The 18,021-nt window shown below is 51.7% G+C and overlaps 1 protein-coding gene across 4 annotated transcripts in view; it reads right to left on the reverse strand.

The window, feature by feature from the left end:
* TGFB1 (transforming growth factor beta 1) overlaps positions 1 to 18,021 on the reverse strand; it is a 46,789-nt gene that overhangs the window by 19,544 nt on the left and 9,224 nt on the right. Inside the window, exons 4-7 of one of the 4 annotated variants that reach the window (XM_512687.8) lie at positions 15,414 to 15,491; positions 15,127 to 15,274; positions 5,305 to 5,458; positions 4,104 to 4,395 (exon numbers count right to left, since the gene is read on the reverse strand). In XM_512687.8, coding sequence (XP_512687.2) covers positions 4,237 to 4,395; positions 5,305 to 5,458; positions 15,127 to 15,274; positions 15,414 to 15,491 — 539 coding nt within the window. In that variant the 3' untranslated portion in view covers positions 4,104 to 4,236. Of the gene's footprint in view, positions 1 to 4,103; positions 4,396 to 5,304; positions 5,459 to 15,126; positions 15,278 to 15,413; positions 15,492 to 18,021 lie in introns of those variants that run through there. The other 3 variants (XM_009435655.5, XM_054674102.2, XM_063801723.1) reach the window with 3 other exon arrangements.

Here is an 18,021-nt window from a genome sequence, read left to right on the forward strand (position 1 = left end):
CATCTACTCGGGAGGCTGAGGCAGGAGAATCGCTTGAGCCTGGGAGGCGGAGCTTGCAGTGAGCCAAGATCGCGCCATTGCACTCCAGCCCAGGCGACAGAGCAAGACCCCGTCTTACACATATACACACACACTCACTCCCCTCTCCTGGAGAAACATCATTCCCACAGATGATTAACATATGCAGAAAACACCACATTTCAAGTCAAACTTACGCTAAAAAATGCACAAATTTACACTCAGAAGAACAGTGAAGATGTTGAGAAAAATATCAGACACACAATATGCCCCAGATACATGGCCGACTTGCAGAATCAAACAGTGCCAGAGCATAAAACCCACAGAAAATACAACAGCTTGCCCAGCAGAAATACAAAATGCAGACGCACACCCCAGAAATGCAGCGCAGCCACAAACACACGGAGCTAACACGTGCTGGGGACACACACAGACAAGACCATCCATACCAAACAGCACACAGGCCCCCAGAACACCCATGCCAGACGCAACTCACGCCACAAAGCTTGGAATCACACGCACACAATAAGGTCCTGAACACACAAATCCGAATCCACACTGGAACCTCAAATACTCTGCATGTCCAGAGACTAAGGGGGAAGGGGCTTTCTCTCACCCCCCAATCTCCCCACTCCCCCTTGCTGACCCGGGTCCCAGGCCCGTCTTGGGGGCGGGGGAGGGGGCAGGAAGGCCTGAGCTGGCCTCCCCCAGCAGCTTCCTGCCCCACGGGGGCTGGACAGGAAGCTGGGGCTCCAGCCGGAACCCAGGCTCCCCCCACGACTTCCCTCTGTGGCCCCGGGCCGCCTGCAGAGGCAGGGGCGGGGCAGGGGGAGGGAGCGGGGAGCCCCAAACCCCCTGCCCTGCCCCTGCGGTCGGCCACAGGCGGGGGCAGACTTGTCCCGACGGGGCTGAGCCACCCATCGGGCCTGGGTGCCAGGGTGGCAGGGCAGGGGCAGTGCACACGCAGCCAGAGGAAGGTGCTGAGCCCACAGTTTCCCCTCCCCGCCCTGTGGGGCTGTGCCAGCTCAGCCGGCAGCCCGGGGCAGGTGGGCGGGGTGTGTCATGAGGGCGTGTCGGGCAGGCCGACCACACCGCGGGTGTGCAGCCAGCACTTGTCCTCAGGCCGAGGCACGAGCTGGGGCTGGGCATGTGAGGGCCGTGTCTGCCACCCTGGGGGTGTGTCTGCTCCGTCTGGGACCCTGGGTGTGACAGTGTGTCTGGGCGTGACGTGACGGGGTCGCTGCAATCTGTGGGGCCCTGTGGGACTCCCCAGGCTGGAATTGTGCGTGTGTGGCGGAGGGTGTGGGATGTCAGACTGAGTGGGTAAGACCGACCTGCTGTCTGTGAGGTTGTGACGTGTCAGACCTCTGTGTGGGGTGTGTCTGGTGGGACTGTGACAGGTCCGACTGTGGACATGCACCCTGGACCTGTTTGTGACTGTGAACCCATGGAGGAGGAGGTGGCTGTTGAGGGATCCATTTCCTGTCCGGGCTCTGATGCCGTGATGCGTGTGCGTGCATGACACTGTTTGAATCAGTGTCTGGTGTGCGGTGGTTGCGACCATGACCCTGTGGAATATATTTGTATATGACTGTGTTGTGCCAGGTCCCTATTGAAGTCTCTGCTCGTGTTGTGTCCCAGTGAGGCTCCGAGGCTGGGTGGTGTTTACGTGATGGGCTGACACTTTCTCTGTTTGTATCTGTGTATATGTGGGCTGCAGCTGCTGCCAAATGACACAGCCCATGTGTTACGGGCCCTGCAGGAGTCTCTGTGTGTCCACGGCGGCTCTGAGAGGTGAATGTTTGTGTAGTGTGGGGCACCGTCCGTGTTTCCCCCCGTGTGAGTGTGTCTGCATGTGTACACGCACCACATCCTCATAGGGCTGCAGCGATTACAGCCGAGTCACTGTGTCCTAGCTTGTGACTCTGCCTCTTGGGGCCAGGCCTCAGCATCTCTATACCTATCCATTTGTTGGCATGTCCTTGCATAGTGGACTCCTGCCTCCCCACTCCTCCCTCAGCCCTGTGTGCTTTGGGACCTGAGGCCAGAGGAGTAACCACATTTCTACCCCTACGCTGAGCTGGGAGGGCCCCAGGTCCCTGGCACCCAGACCCAGTGCTGCCAACAGCTCTCATGCCCACAGGCAAAGGAACTGCAGCACTCATACTGTCCTTCTTCCCAGGACAATCACTGGGTGTGGGGAAGTGAAACCTAGGAGAAAGAGCAGAAACTGAGAGGCAGGAGAAAGAGGAAGCAGGAGAGAATTCACAAGCAGGACCATAGCAGATGGGAAGAAATGGAGACAGCAGAGGGAGACCCACCTGTGGCTGCTGCCATTTCTTGCCTGGACAGCTGGTCTGTCTGTGCTCACCCTCACCCTGACACTTCTGTCCACTCCCAACCATGAGCAAGACGGCGGACCCTCTGAGCGCCTAGGTCAAACCCTGCCATGGCTCCTGTCTTCCTTGAGTGCAAGTTCTTTTTTTTTTTGAGATGGAGTCTCACTCTGTTGGCCAGGCTGGAGTGCAGTGGTGCGACTTTGGCTCACTGCAACCTCTGCCTCCCCTGTTCATGCGATTCTCCTGCCTCAGCCCCCTGAGTAGCTGGGACTACAGGTGTGCACCACAATGCCAGACTAATTTTTTTTTGTATTTTTTATTTTTATTTATTTATTTATTTGAGATGGAGTCTCACTCTGTCTCCCAGGCTGGAGTGAAGTGGCGTGATCTCGGCTCACTGCAACCTCCACCTCCCGGGTTCAAGCGATTCTCCTGCCTCAGCCTCCTGAGTAGCTGAGATTACAGGCGTGCGCCACCATGGCTAATTTTTGTATTTTTAGTAGAGACTGGGTTTCACCATGTTGGTCAGGCTGGTCTCGAACTCCTGACCTTGTGATCTCCCCGCCTTGGCCTCCCAAAGTGCTGGGATTACAGGCGTGAGCCACCGCGCCCAGCCTTTTTTTGTATTTTAGTAGAGACAGGGTTTCACCATGTGGTCCAGGCTGGTCTCAAACTCCTGACCTCAAGTGATCCCCCTGCCTCAGCCTCCCAAAGTGCTGGGATTGCAGGTGTGACCCACCGTGCCCAGTCTTTTTTTTTTTTTTTTTTTTTTTAAAGATGCGGTCTTGGCTGGGTGCGCTGGCTCATGCTTGTAATCTCAGCATTTTGGGAGGCCGAGGCGGGCGGATCACCTCAGGTCGGAAGTTCGAGACCAGCCTGAACAACATGGTGAAACTTCGTCTCTACTAAAAAAAAATACAAAATTAGCCGAGCATGGTGGCGCATGCCTGTAATCCCAGCTACCCAGCTACTTGGGAGGCTGAGGCAGGAGAATCGCTTAAACCCGGGAGGCAGAGGTTGTGGTGAGCCAAGATCTCGACATTGCACTCCAGCCTGGGCAACAAGAGTGAAAATCAGTCTCAAAAAATACATAAAAAAAAGATGGGGTCTTGCTTTGTCACCCAGGCTGGCATACAGTGGCACAGTCAGGGCTCACTGCAGCCTTGACCTCCCAGGATCAAGTGATCCTCCCACCTTAGCCTCCAGAGTAGCTGGGACCACAGGTGTACATTTTTTAAAAGTGTTTTGTAGAGATAGGGTCTCACTATGTTACCCAGGCTGGTCTCAAATGCCTGGATTCAAGTAATCCTCCCATCTCTGCCTCCCAAAAGTGCTAGGATTACAGGCGTGAGCCACCCCGCCTGGCCTGAACTACTATCTTTTATTGTCTTCTTCACTATCCCCCACTAAAGCAGGTTCCTGGTGGGCAGGAACTCCTCCTTTAACCTCTCTGGGCTTGTTTCCTCACCTTTAAAATGGGTGTTATCAGAGTCCCTGCATCTCAGAGTGTTGCTATGGTGACTGAATGAGTTCATTAATGTAAGGCACTTCAACAGTGCCCAAGGTGCTCAATAAATAGATCTAACTACAGTAGTGTTCCCCACTGGTCCCCTGTGCCTTGATGCGGGGCAAAGGAATAGTGCAGACAGGCAGGAGGAGGCAGAGAGGGAGAGAGAGGGAGTGGGAGTGGGGGAACGATAGGGATGGAAACCCCAGGCAGGCGCCCAATGACACAGAGATCCGCAGTCCTCTCTCCATCTTTAATGGGGCCCCAGGTGGGCTTGGGGCACGGGTGTCCTTAAATACAGCCCCCATGGGCAAGGCAGCGGGGGCGGGGTGGGGCCGGGCCTGCCGGGGCGGGGCGGGGCGGGGCGGGACCTCAGCTGCACTTGCAGGAGCGCACGATCATGTTGGACAGCTGCTCCACCTTGGGCTTGCGGCCCACGTAGTACACGATGGGCAGCGGCTCCAGCGCCTGCGGCACGCAGCACGGCGCCGCCGAGGCGCCCGGGTTATGCTGGTTGTACAGGGCCAGGACCTGCGGGCGGCGGGCGGGGTCAGGGCTCAGGGCTCGTGGAGGGAGGAAAACGGCCCTCCACTGCCCCATCCCCCACCCGCTACCGCGCCAGCCTCTCTCACTTCGTCTCTCCCCGCATCCCCTCTTCCCATCTCCAATTCGGTCTCTCTTATCTTCTAACATCCTGTCTTATTCTGTCTCTCCCCACCTGTCTGATTTTCTTTTTGTTTTGAGACTGGGTCTCGCTCTGCCACCCAGGTTGGAGTATAGTGGCGCGATCATGGCTCGCTGCATCCTCAACCTCCTGAGCGCAAGCCATCCTCCCGCCTCAGCCTCCGGAGTAGCTCCAACCACAGGCAAGCGCCACCACTCCTAGCTTTTTTTTTTTTTTTTTTTGGTAGAGATGGGATCTCAGTCTGCTGCCCGGGCTACTCTCGAACTCCTGGGCTCAAGCGATCCTCCTGCTTCAGCGTCCCAAAGTGTTGGTATTACCATCGTGAGCCGCCGCGCCCGCCTGATTTTCTTTCTCAGTCTCTGTCCCTCCTCATCTTCGCCTCTTGCCTTGTTGTGTATCTGTCTTTGTCTCTCCTTGGCCTAACTCTGTGTCTGTATTTGTCTCTCTCATTTTGTCTCTCCATTTCTGCCTTTTTCCTTCCATCTCCCTGTCTCTCTTCTCCCCTTCACCCCCATCCCTCTGTTACTTCACTCTGTGGGTCTTCATAGCTCATCTCCCTCTGGCCCCTGCTCAGAGCCCCTCTCTAGCTTCCTGCCTCTCTCCCCATCTCTTTATTCATTCCCCTCCCCACCCCATCCCTCTCTTTCTCCCCATCCTGCCAACTCACCTCTCTGACTTTACTTCTCTTTCTCTCTCCTCTTCCTCCGTCCTGGCTCCCCCCAAGCGCATCTCGTAGCCCGGTGGGCCAGACGTACCTTGCTGTACTGCGTGTCCAGGCTCCAAATGTAGGGGCAGGGCCCGAGGCAGAAGTTGGCATGGTAGCCCTTGGGCTCGTGGATCCACTTCCAGCCGAGGTCCTTGCGGAAGTCAATGTACAGCTGCCGCACGCAGCAGTTCTTCTCCGTGGAGCTGCAGGCAGGAGAGACGCGTCAGGGGCAGGGAGGGGCTACCACCATAGAAGCCACATGCCCCTCCTCCCCAGGTGCGTGTGTCACCCTAGGTTGCCCCCCCAGCCCTATCTCCATCTGGGTCTCCCTTGCACCCACTGTGTTAATAACAACACAAATAGTCATGATAATCACTAACACAGATTAAGCACTTCCTCCAGTGCTAAGAGCAATGTAATAATTAATTTCACGCAATGCTTAAGACAAGCCTGTAAGAAGCCAGATGACCATCCACAGGGGGGCTAAATAAATCATGGCATGCCACACCCTGGAACATACAAAATAACACAGCTCCATGTAAACTGATCTGCTCTATTTGTACAACAAATGTTTATTGAACTACTACTGTGTGCTGGGCTGGGATCTACTGCGGACTGAGGACAAATGAAACAGATAGAAATAGGCTAGGCATGGTGGCTCACGCCTTTAATCCCAGCACTTTGGGAGGATGAAGTGGGAGGATCGCTGGAGTCGAGGAGTTCGAGGTTGCAGTGAACTATGATAACAGCACTGCATGCCAGCCTGGACAACAAAGTGCAAGACCCTGTCTCTACAAAATTTTTTTTCAATTTTTTTAAAAAAGAGACAGAAATCTCTGCCCTCCATGGGCATGCTATAAATTGTCTTGTCACTCCTCTGCTCAAAACCTGGCTCCATCTCACGGCAAATGCCCAAGTCCTCACCGTGAGCCACAAGGTGCTATCAAATCTGGCTGATCTCAACTCCCTCTCTCACGCCTACTCCACTCCAGCCACACCGGCGTCCTGTCTGTTCCTCAGACAGTCTTATTTCGGGGCTCCTGCATCCGCTGTTCCCTCTGCCTGCCTTGCTAGTCCCACAGATACCCACTCCAGCTTGTTCCTTCACTTCATTTCTTCTTTTTTTTTTTCTAATTTTTTTTTTTTTTTTTTTTTGAGACAGAGTCTCACTCTGTCTCCCAGGCTGGAGTGCAGTGGCATGATCTCGGCTCACTGCAACCTCCGCCTCCCAGGTTCAAGCGATTCTCCTGCCTCAGCCTTCCGAGTAGCTGGGATTACAGGCGTGTGCCACCATGCCCGGCTAATTTTTTTGTCTTTTTAGTAGAGACAGGGTTTCACCATGTTGGCCAGGCTGGTCTCGAACTCCTGACCTTGTGATCCGCCCACCTCAGCCTCCCAAAGTGCTGGTATTACAGACCTGAGCCACCGCATCTGGCCCATTTATTCTTTTTAATTTGTTATTCTTTTTAGAGACACGGTCTCACTATGTTGCTGAGGCTGGTGTCAAACTTGGGCTCAAACGATCCGCACGCCTCGGCTTCCCAAAGCATTGGGATTACTGGCATGAGCCACCACACCTGGCCCCTTCACTTCATTTAAACCTTAGCTCAAATGTCCTTCACTCAGGGACCCTTAACTCCTAAAGCAGTGCCTGGAATGCAGTAGGTACTAGTAAATATCAGTTACATGACTGAACATCACCTCCTCAGAGATACCTTTCTGAGCCATCCTTTCCAAAATATCCAAGTGACTGTTAGTTCCATTTAGTGCAATACGGTATTGCAGTTATGCAAGAAAATATAAAAATGTCTGCATTTGAAATGGGGCAAAATCTTAATCACCGATGACGCTGGATGAGAGTTTACGGGCATTCATTATCTTCATTGCTTTTGTATACATTTGAAATTTTCCATAATAAAGGAATTTAAATCAGAAGAGGAAAAATAACAGTTCCCAATATCTATTACTCTCTGCCTGCCTTCTTCTGGTTTATTTTACTTCTTAGAACTGTCAAAGAGGCCGGGTGCAGTGGCTCACGCCTGTAATCCCAGCACTTTGGGAGGCCAAGGCGGGTGGATCACCTGAGGTCAGGAGATTGAGACCAGCCTGACCAACATGGCGAAACCCCGTCTCTACTAAAAATACAAAAATTAGCTGGGTGTGGCGGTGCTTGTCTGTAATCCCAGCTACTCAGGAGGCTGAGGCACAAGAATCCGCTTGAACCCAAGAAGCAGAGGTTGCAGTGAGCCAAGATCGTGCCACTGCACTCCACCCAGGGCAACAGGGTGAGACTCTGTCTTGAAAAGAAAAGAAAAAAGAAAGAAAAGAAAAGAAAAAGTTGACAATGCCTTTTTTTTTTTTTTTTTTTTTTTTTTTTTTGAGACAGAGTCTTGCTCCGTCAACCAGGCTGGAGTGCAGTGGTGCAATCTTGGCTCACTGCAACCTCTGCTCATAGATTGGTGGGGCCAGCCAGGCACGGTGGCTCATGCCTGTCATCCCGGCACTTTGGGAGGCTAGGGCAGGCAGACTTGAGGACCCTGTCTTTACTAAAAATTCAAAAATTAGCTGGACCTGGTGGCGGGCACCTGTAATCCCAGCTACTGGGGAGTCTGAGGCAGGAGAATCGCTTGAACCCAACTTCAAGTGGCACCGGATAACCTAGAGGCAAGATAAAGCCTTTCCAAGAGCCACAGAAGCCTGAGAAGGAAGTCAAGAAACTGAGATCCCTGTGAACTCAGCCCGTACCACCCAATTTGGTTGGACCTCAGTTTCCTCATCTGTTCAGAGGTAGGAGCTACTAGATAAAACAAGGTGTTAAGCTGAGGGCCAAGGGGCCATCATGGGCAGGCTTAGGGAGGGCCATGAGTGCCTGAGATCATATGCACATGTGTGTATGTATGCATGTATTTCTGGGAAAAAGAGTCCTGGCTTTCACTTTCTCACAGGAAGTTCTGAACTCACAAAAGGGGAAGAACTAGTGTCCGGAATCTTTTTTTTTTTTTTTTGAGATGGAGTTTCACTCCTGTTGCCCAGGCTGGAGTGCGATGGTGTGATCTCAGCTCACTGCAACCTCCGTCTCCCGGGTTCAAGCAATTCTCCTGCCTCAGCCTCTCAAGTACCTGGGATTACAGGCATGCGCCACCATGCCCGGCTAATTTTTTGTATTTTTAGTAGAGGCTGGGTTTCACCATGTTGGCCAGGCTGGTCTCAAACTCCTGACCTCAGGTGACCCACCCACCTCGGCCTCCCAAAGTGCTGGGATTACAGGCATGAGCCACCGCACCCGGCTCAGAATCATCTTTAATATGCAGTTCAACCCTAGCTGGGGTTCTGAGATCCTAGGATTTGAACAATCTGTGATACTGTTATCCAAGTCAGCAGCTCTCCACGTGAGCTCCCAGGACCAGCGGCAGCATCACCTGGGAACTATGGGAAATGCAGATTCTCAAGTGGCACCCCAGGCCACTGAAATCAGAAATTGTGTGCAGGACTGGGAACAACAGTCCGTGTTGAACAAGCCCTCTAGGTGATCCTCTGACTCATTTTTTCAGGACACATTCGGGGCCTACCCTGCACCGGGCCTTGGGATACCCACAGCCCTTGCCCTTGCCAAGCCTCTTCCGTCCAGTCTCTCAAGACCTAGGCCAGGTGCAGTGACTCACGCCTGTAATCTCAGCACTTTGGGAAGCCAAGACCGGTGAATCGCTTGAGCCCAAGGAGTTTAAGACCAGCCTGGGGAGCATAGTGAGACCCTGTCGCTACAAAACTTTTTATAAATAAAAGACCCAACAGAGACTGTTTGTTGAGTCAAAGATCTACTTAGGGCCCCAGGGTAGGCCCAGAGGCCTCACATCCATCTTGGATGTTGGAGAAAGGGGTTAGGAAGGAGGTAGTGTTCGAGCTGCCTTAAGAACAGATTTTCCTATGAAAGTTTTTTTTTTTTTTTTTTTTTTTGAGATGGAGTTTTGCTCTGTTGCCCCAGGCTGGAGTGCAGTGGTGCAATCTTGGCTCACTGCAACCTCCATGTCCCAAGTTCAAGCAATTCTCCTGGCTCAGCCTCCCAAGTAGCTGGGATTACAGGCACACACCACCATACCCGGCTAATTTTTCTGCATTTTTAGTAGAGACAGGGTTTCACCATGTTGGCCAGGCTGGTCTCGAACTCCTGACCTCATGTGATCCACCCGCCTCAGCCTTCCAAAGTGCTGGGATTACAGGTGTGAGCCACCGCGTCCAGCTAGAAAGTTTCAAATGTACACAAAAGCAGCTTCCACAATGACCAACTCATGGCCAATTTCCATTGCATCTCTACCCCTATCCACTATCTTTTTTTTTTTTTTTTTTTTTTTTTTTTTTTTTTTTTTTTTTTTTTTGAGACAGGATCTCACTCTGTCACCCAGGCTGGAGTGCAGTGGTGCAATCACAGCTCGCTGTGGCCTCCAGCTCCTGGGGCTCAAGCCAATCTCCCACCTCAGCCTCCTGAGTAGCTGGGACTACAGGTACACACCACCAGGCCCAGCTACTTTTCATAATTTTTTTTTTTGGGAGATGGGGTTTCACCATATTGCCCAGGCTGGTCTCCAACTCTTAGGCTCAAGCAATCCTCCTGCCTTGGCCTCCCAAAGTGGTGGGATTATAGCTGTGAGCCACTGCAGCCAGCCGACAATGGTTTATCTCAAAGCACATGCAATCCACCGTGTTGCTTCATCCATAAATATTTCAAATGTATCTCTAATTAAGACTACTTTAAAACACAGTCACAATACCATGTAAGAAAATTAACAATTCCTTGATATCTAGAGGAATCTCTAGACAGAGTTCACATTTACCCAACTGTCTCATAAATATCTTTTTTTTTTAAGCCTGTGTAAATAAAGATTCAACTAAGGTCTACACATTGCAATTGGTTGATATGTCTCTTAGGATTTTTTTTTTTTTTTAATTTTTGAGATGGAGTCTCTGTCACCCAGGATGCAGTGAAGTGGTGCAATCTCGGGTCACTGCAACCTGTGCCTCCCAGGTTCAAGTGATTCTCCTGCCTCAGTCTCCCAAGTAGCTAAGACTACAGGCGCCTGCCACCATACCCTGCTAATTTTTGTATTTTTAATTATTTATTTATTTTTTTGAGACGGGAGTCTCACTCTTGTTGCCCAGGCTGGAGTGCAATGGCACGATCTCGGCTCACTGCAACCTCCACTTCCTGGGTTCAAGCAGTTCTCCTGCCTCAGCCTCAAGAGTAGCTGGGATTACAGGGCCCGCCACCACGCCTGGCTCATTTTTGAATTTTTGGTAGAGAGGAGGTTTCACCACGTTGGCCAGACTGGTCTCGAACTCCTGACCTCAGGTGGTCCACCCACCTTGGCCTCCCAAAGTGCTGGGATTACAGGTGTGAGCCACGACAGCTGGCCTGATTTTTGTATTTTTAGTACAGACAGGGTTTCACCATGTTGGCCAGGCTGGTCTCCAACTCCTGACCTCAAGTGATCCACCTGCCTCAGCCTCCCAAAGTGCTGGGATTACGGGCGTGAGCTACCATACCTGGCCTCTCTTAGGACTTTTTTCAAAATCTACAAAATCATCTCTCTCTCTCTCTGTATATATATTCAGGGTCAACTATATATAGACTGACCCTTGGACATGGGTTTGAACTACATGGGTCCCCTTACAAAATTCACCACTTACAGGTGAATTTTTCTTCCACCTCTGCCCTGAGACAGCAAGACCAACACCTTTCCTTCCTCCTCCTCAGCCTACTCAACATGAAGACCTTTATGATAAGCCACTTCCACTCAATGAATGGAAAATATACTTCCTCTTCCTTATGATTTTCTTAAGGACATTTTCTTTTCTCTATCTTATTTTTAAAATGCAGGCATAGGCCGGGAGCAGTGGTTCAAGCCTGTAAGGCCAGCACTTTGGGAGGCCGAGGCTGATGGATCACCTGAGGTCAGGAGTTCAAGACCAGCCTGGCCAACATGGTGAAACCCCGTCTCTACTGAAAATACAAAAATTACCCGGGTGCGATGGCGGACACCTGAAATCACAGCTATTTGGGAGACTGAGGCAGGAGAATTGCTTGAACCTGGGAGGCGGAGGTTGCAGTGAGCTGAGATCACTTCACTGCACTCCAGCCTGGGCGACACAGCTAGACTCTGTCTCAAAAAAAACAAAGAAGACGGCCGGGTGCGGTGGCTCACCCCTGCAATCCCAGCACTTTGGGAGGCTGAGGCGGGTAGATCACTTGAGGTCAGGAGTTCAAGACCAGCCTGGCCAACATGGTGAAACCCCACCTCTACTAAAAATACAAAAGTTAGCCGGGCATGGTGGCAGGTGCCTATAATCCCAACTACTCAGGAGGCTGAAGCAGGAGAATTGCTTGAACCCCTGGGAGGTGGAGGTTGCAGTGAGCTGAGATTGTGCCATTACACTCCAGCCTGAGTGACAACAGCGAAACTCCGTCTCAAAAAAAAAAAAAAAAAAAGGGATATAGGACATAATACATAAAACATGCAAAATATGGATTATTCGGCCGGGAGCAGTGGCTCATGCCTGTAATCCTAGCACTTTGGGAGGCTGAGGTGGGCGGATTGCCTGACCTCAGGAGTTCAAGACCAGCCTGGGCAACACGGTGAAACCCCATCTCTACTAAAATACAAAAAATTAGCTGGGCGTGGCGGTGGGCACCTGTGGTCCCAGCTACTCGGGAGGCTGAAGCAAGAGAATCACTTGAACCCGGGAGGCAGAAGCTGCAGTGAGCCGAGACCACGCCACTGCACTCCAGCCTGAATGACAGAGGCTCTGTCTCCAAAAAAAAAAAAAAAGTATTAATCAACTGTTTATGTTATGGATAAAGCAGAATTCCAGTCCACAGTAGGCTATTAATAGTTAAGTTTTTGGGGAGTCAAAACTTGTATGTGAATTTTTGGCTGCATGGGGGGTACGTGTGTGTGTGTGTGTGTGTGCTTTCCCCTTCTTTGCATTGTATTTGATGAAGAAACTGGGTGAGGTTTCTTGCAGTCTGAGTTTTGCTGACCATTTCCTCTGTTCCTGTCTTTCTAGAAAACTGTTAGGATCTACAGTCCTGATCAGATTCAGGTTTGATTTTTTTTTTTTTTTTTTTTTCCTGAGACAAGGTCCTGCTCTGTCCTGAAATGCAGTGGCGTGATCCTGGCTGACTGCAGCCACAACCTCCTAGGCTCAAGCACTCCTGCCTCAGCCTCCCAAGTAGCTGGGACTACAGGCACACACCACCCAGCCAGCTAGTTTTTTTGTATTTCTTGTACAGAGGCAGAGTTTTAACATGTTGCACAAGCTGGTCTTGAACTCCTAAGCTCAAGCGATCTGCCTGCCTTGGCCTCCCAAAGTGCTGGGATTACAGGCATGAGCCACTGCACCTGGCCTTCAGGTTTGATTTTTTGCCAAGACTTCCTAGGCAACATTGGGTCACCCTCCAACGGAGGCTGACATGGCTGGCTATCTCCCTTTGTAATGTCAGGAGCTGTTGGCACTCAAGACCTCAATTTGTGGCCGGGCGCAGTGGTTCATGCCTGTAATCCCAGCACTTTGGGAGGCCGAGGCGGGTGGACCACGAGGTCAGGAGTTCGAGACCAGCCTGACCAACATGGTGAAACCCAGTCTCTACTAAAAAAAAAACAAAAATTAGCCGGGTGTGGTGGCACACGCCTGTAATCCCAGCTACTCAGGAGGCTGAGGCAGGAGAATCACTTGAACCTGGGAGGCGGAGGTTGCAGTGAGCCGAGATCACGCCACTGCACTCCAGCCTGGGCAACAGAGCGAGACTCTGTCTCAAAAAAGACCTCAATTTGTTCATTGACAGGGTTGCTGGGCTGATGGCGCTAAGATCTGGTGGTGAAGGAGCCTGGGAGCAGGGCTGATTTTCTGGCAGGGAAACAGCAGGTAACAAAGCCCAGAGACAGGACCAAAATATTTTAAGCAAGGGAGGAATAAGGTCAGATGATCACTCTAAATTTACAACATTCTAACTCTCCATTTCAACTTTCTAGGAATCCAACATTTCAGCTTTCTTAGATTGCAGTATTAGCATTCCAGCATCTTACGATTCTAACATTCTGACAGCATCTTCAACTCTCTAGGATTCCCCCTTTCCAACCTTTGAGGATCTTGGCATTCCTGAATTCCAGTATGCCAGTATTGCATCCCAACATTCCAAAGTTCTGAGCCATCACTCAAGAGGTTCAAACTGACACTTTCTTTCTTTCTTTTCTTTCTTTTTTTTTTTTTTAGATGGAGTCTCGCATCATTGCCCAGGCCGGAGTGGTGCAGTGGCGCGATCTCGGTTCACTGCAACCTCCACCCCCGAGGTTCCAGTGATTCTCCTGCCCCAGCCTGGGTACCTGGATAGCCGTAATCCCAGCCGAGTAGCTGGGATTACAGGTGCCAGCCACCACATCTGGCTAATTTTTGTATTTTTAATAGAGATGGGGTTTCACCATGTTGGCCAGGCTGGTCTTGAACTCCTGACCTCAGGGATCCGCCCACCTCAGCCTCCCAAAGTGCTGGAATTATAGGTGTGAGCCACCGCGCCCAGCCTGCTGCCACTTTCTATTAATAAAATCCCAGCATTCTAATATTCTAACATTCCAACACTGAGTTCCAACATGCTGAGATACCAATATTCTGCTTTCTCCAACTCCAACATTTGTGGATGTGAATATTTCAAAACAGAATTCTACCACTGTGAGCCCAATATTCAAGGACTCCAATCTGCCAACACTGGTATCCACAATTGGCCAGTGGTGCAGGAATTCCACATGGGCCATCTTCCCATTTTGAATCCCCAAATTCTAGGATTCCAATGTTTCAGCTTTCCTTGAGTCCGACATTTTCCATTTCAGTAATTAACACCAAATTCTAGCATTCTAGAATCCCAGCATTCTAGAACCTCAACCTGCCAACAATTTAGGGATTCAAGATAGTGACCTTCCAACTTTGAATTCCAACAATCACAGGGTTCAACTTTCTAACATTCTGTGATTCCAACACTCCAGCAAGAAAGCAAGGCTGGGCGTGGTGGCTCATGCCTGTAATCCCAGCACTTCGGGAGGCTGAGGCAGGCGGATCACGAGGTCAGGAGATCAAGACCATCCTGGCTAACACGGTGAAACCCAGTCTCTACTAAAGATACAAAAAATTAGGCCGGGCGCGTTGGCTCACGCCTGTAATCCCAGCACTTTGGGAGGCTGAGGTGGGTGGATCACGAGGTCAGGAGATGGAGACCATCCTGGCTAACACAGTGAAACCCCGTCTCTACTAAAAATACAAAAAAATTAGCTGGGCGTGGTGGCACGTGCCTGTAGTCCTAGCTACTCGGGAGGCTGAGACAGGAGAATCGCGTGAACCCGGGAGGTGGAGCTTGCAGTGAATCAAGATAGCGCCACTGCACTCCAGCCCAGGTGACAGAGCGAGACTGTCTCAAAAAAAAAAAAAAAAAAAAAAAAAGGAACCTGATCCCAACATTACAAGACTCCCAGGTCTTTTTTTGTTTTTTGTAGCTGGGATTATAGGCGCCCACCACGCCTGGCTAATTTTTGGATTTTTAGTAGAGACGGGTTTCACCATGTTGGCCAGACAGGTCTCAAACTCCTCACCTCAGGTGATCCACCTGCCTCAGCCTCCCAAAGTGTTGGGATTACAGGCGTGAGCCACCGCGCCTGGCACAAGACTCCTGGTTCTTACACCCAGACCTCATCCCCTGAGCCCTCCAAGCTAAAGGAGACAGATGCTCAGCCCAAGCACAGCAGCAGCCAGGTGTCCAACCTGGAGCACCTGGTCAGCAGACGGCAGTCATGCCCCCAGCCTGGAAGGCTTCCATCCAGGCTACAAGGCTCACCTGAAGCAATAGTTGGTGTCCAGGGCTCGGCGGTGCCGGGAGCTTTGCAGATGCTGGGCCCTCTCCAGCGGGGTGGCCATGAGAAGCAGGAAAGGCCGGTTCATGCCGTGAATGGTGGCCAGGTCACCTCGGCGGCCGGTAGTGAACCCTGCTTTGGTGTGGGAGTCAGGGGATAGGGGACATACACACACACTCTCAGAGGGATAGATAAGTGGGGCGTGGGGCAGATGGGAACGCACACACGCACACACGTCACAGTTGGGCATGGCCAGGGAAGCAGGCCTCACCGTTGATGTCCACTTGCAGTGTGTTATCCCTGCTGTCACAGGAGCAGTGGGCGCTAAGGCGAAAGCCCTCAATTTCCCCTGTAGGAGTGGCGAGAGGGAAGCCAGTCTGAGAGTGCAGCTCACCCAGCCCCTGGAGGAAGAGGAAGGAAGGAGCAAACCCCAGGGGGTTCCTTCCTGCCTCCCCCACCCACCCCACTCTGCCCTCTCACTGCAGTTCTCTTTTTTTTTTTCTTTTTTTTTTGAGACAAGGTCTCGCAGCCTCAACCTCCCAGGCCCAAGCAATCCTCCCATCTCAGCCTCCTGAGTAGCTGGGACCACAGGCGCGTGCTACCACGCATGGCTAATTTTTTTTTTTTTTTTTTTTGAGATGGAGTCTGGCTCTGTTGCCCAGGCTGGAGTTCAGTGGCGTGATATCAGCTCACTGCAACCTCCACCTCCCAGGTTCAAACGATTCTCCTGCCTCAGCCTCCCAAGTAGCTGGGATAACAGGCGTGCACCACCACACCCGGCTAATTTTTTGTATTTTTAGTAGAGATGGGGTTTCACCATGCTGGCCAGGCTGGTCTCAAACTCCTGACCTCAGGTGATCCGCCAGCCTTGGCATCCCAAAGTGCTGGGATTACAGGCTTGAGCCACTGCATCCGGCCTACACGGCTACTTTTTAAATTCTCTGTAGAGACAGAGGTCTCACTATGTTGCCCAGGCTGGGCTCAAGCAATCCTCCTGCCCTGGCCTCCCGAAGTGCTGGAATTACAGGCATGAGCCACTGCACCCGGCCAGCATCAATCTCTTGAATGAATGAGTGAATGATGTTTTCTAAGCTCCTACAATGTGCCAAAGCCTGTGCTGTGTGCTTGGGACTCAGCATTGACCAAGACAGATGAGCTCCTTCTAGGCCTTTGTCGAACAGCCCAGGACACTCCTCCCAGTGCCCACCTGCTCCCTAATCCCTATTTTTTCTTTTTCTTTTCTTTTTTTTTTTTTGAGACAGAGTTTCACTGTTGTTGCCCAGGCTGGAGTGCAATGGCACGATCTTGGCTTACTGAAACCTCCACCTCCTGGGTTCAAGCAATTCTCCTGCCTCAGCCTCCCGAGTAGCTGGGATTACAGGCGTGCATCACCACGCCCAACTAATTTTGTATTTTTAGTAGAGACGGGGTTTCTCCATGTTGGTCAGGCTGGTCTCGAACTCCCGATCTCAGGTGATCCACCCACCTCGGCCTCTCAAAGTGCTGGGATTACAGGCGTGAGCCACCGGGCCAGGCCCCCTAATCCCTATTTTTTCATGTGGCCAAACTACTATTTATCCTGTGAGTCTCCACACAATCACCCTCACCCAGCAAGCCCTCCTAGACTCCCCAGACGGGTCCAGGTGCCTTCTCTGGGCTCCCAACAGCACTTAGGGCGTTCCCCCATCCTGCATGCCTCCCTGTCCCGGCCTTGTCCTCCCTGCTGGTGCCTCCCCATCCCATCCTTGATCATTCTAGGTCATTCCTGCCTGGTGGGGCCTTGACAAGATCTCTTAGGTGTCCAGAAGTGACTGTGGGCCCCATGAGGGCAGAACTGAGGGCTGTCTTGGTTATCACTATGTCCCCCACACCACCCAGCACAGGGCCAGGCACACAGCAGGAACCTGTGGGCAATTATTGAATAAAAGCATAAATGAGAGGGAGGTGAGGGAGAGAGATAGGGGCACCATGGGCCCTGCCAGGAACCAGACAGAGACAATCATCTCCTGGACAGATCAAATGAGTTAGGCTCTCCCTGGCCTCTGGACGATCATCTCCTGGACAGATCAAATGAGTTAGGCTCTCCCTGGCCTCCAGGCCTTTGCACAGGCTGTTCCCTTTGCCTGGAATCGTTTTTTTTTTTTTTTTTTTTTTTTGAGATGGGATCTCACTCTTTCATGTAGGCTGGATTGCAGTAGTGTGATTATGGCTCACTGCAGCCTCGACCTCCCAGGCTCAGGTGATTCTCCCACCTCAGTCTCCCAAGCAGCTGGAACTACAGGCACGTAACAGCATGCATGGCTAATTTTTGTATTTTTGTGTAGAGACCGGGTTTCGCCATGTTGCCCAGGCTGCTCTCAAACTCCTGAGCTCCAGTGATCCATCCTCCTTGGCCTTCAAAAGTGCTGGGATTATAGGCATAAGCCACCGTGCCCAGCCCCAGAATACTCTTACACCTCTCCTTTTCCTGACCATTCTACTCATCCCTTCAACATCAGCTATGGTGTCCCTCCTCCAGGAAGCCCTCCCTGATTCTGGGCTGGGTCACGTACCTCCTTTGGGCTCCCCATCCCAGTCCCACCCACTCTGGGTCATCACTGCCTTACAGGTCTGTTCCCCAGCTACCTAGCCAATGGACTATATGAGCTCTGTGAGGGCAAGGATGGGGCTGTTTTGGTCATTGCTGTGTCCTTAGCATCAGCCATCACAGGGCAGGGCAGAGAGGTGCTCAGGAAACAGATTAGCCAATCACTCAAGTTTCCATGCCACAGAGGGGAGCCAGGTCTCAGCACTTTCACACCAGTATGGGGCGGAGAGGGGTCCTAGGCAAAGTGACCCCAGGACAAACAATGGGGTGGACCCCAGTGAGAAACAGGGGT

This window comes from Pan troglodytes, chromosome 20 (assembly GCF_028858775.2).
Source record: "Pan troglodytes isolate AG18354 chromosome 20, NHGRI_mPanTro3-v2.0_pri, whole genome shotgun sequence".
Taxonomy (NCBI): domain Eukaryota; kingdom Metazoa; phylum Chordata; class Mammalia; order Primates; family Hominidae; genus Pan; species Pan troglodytes.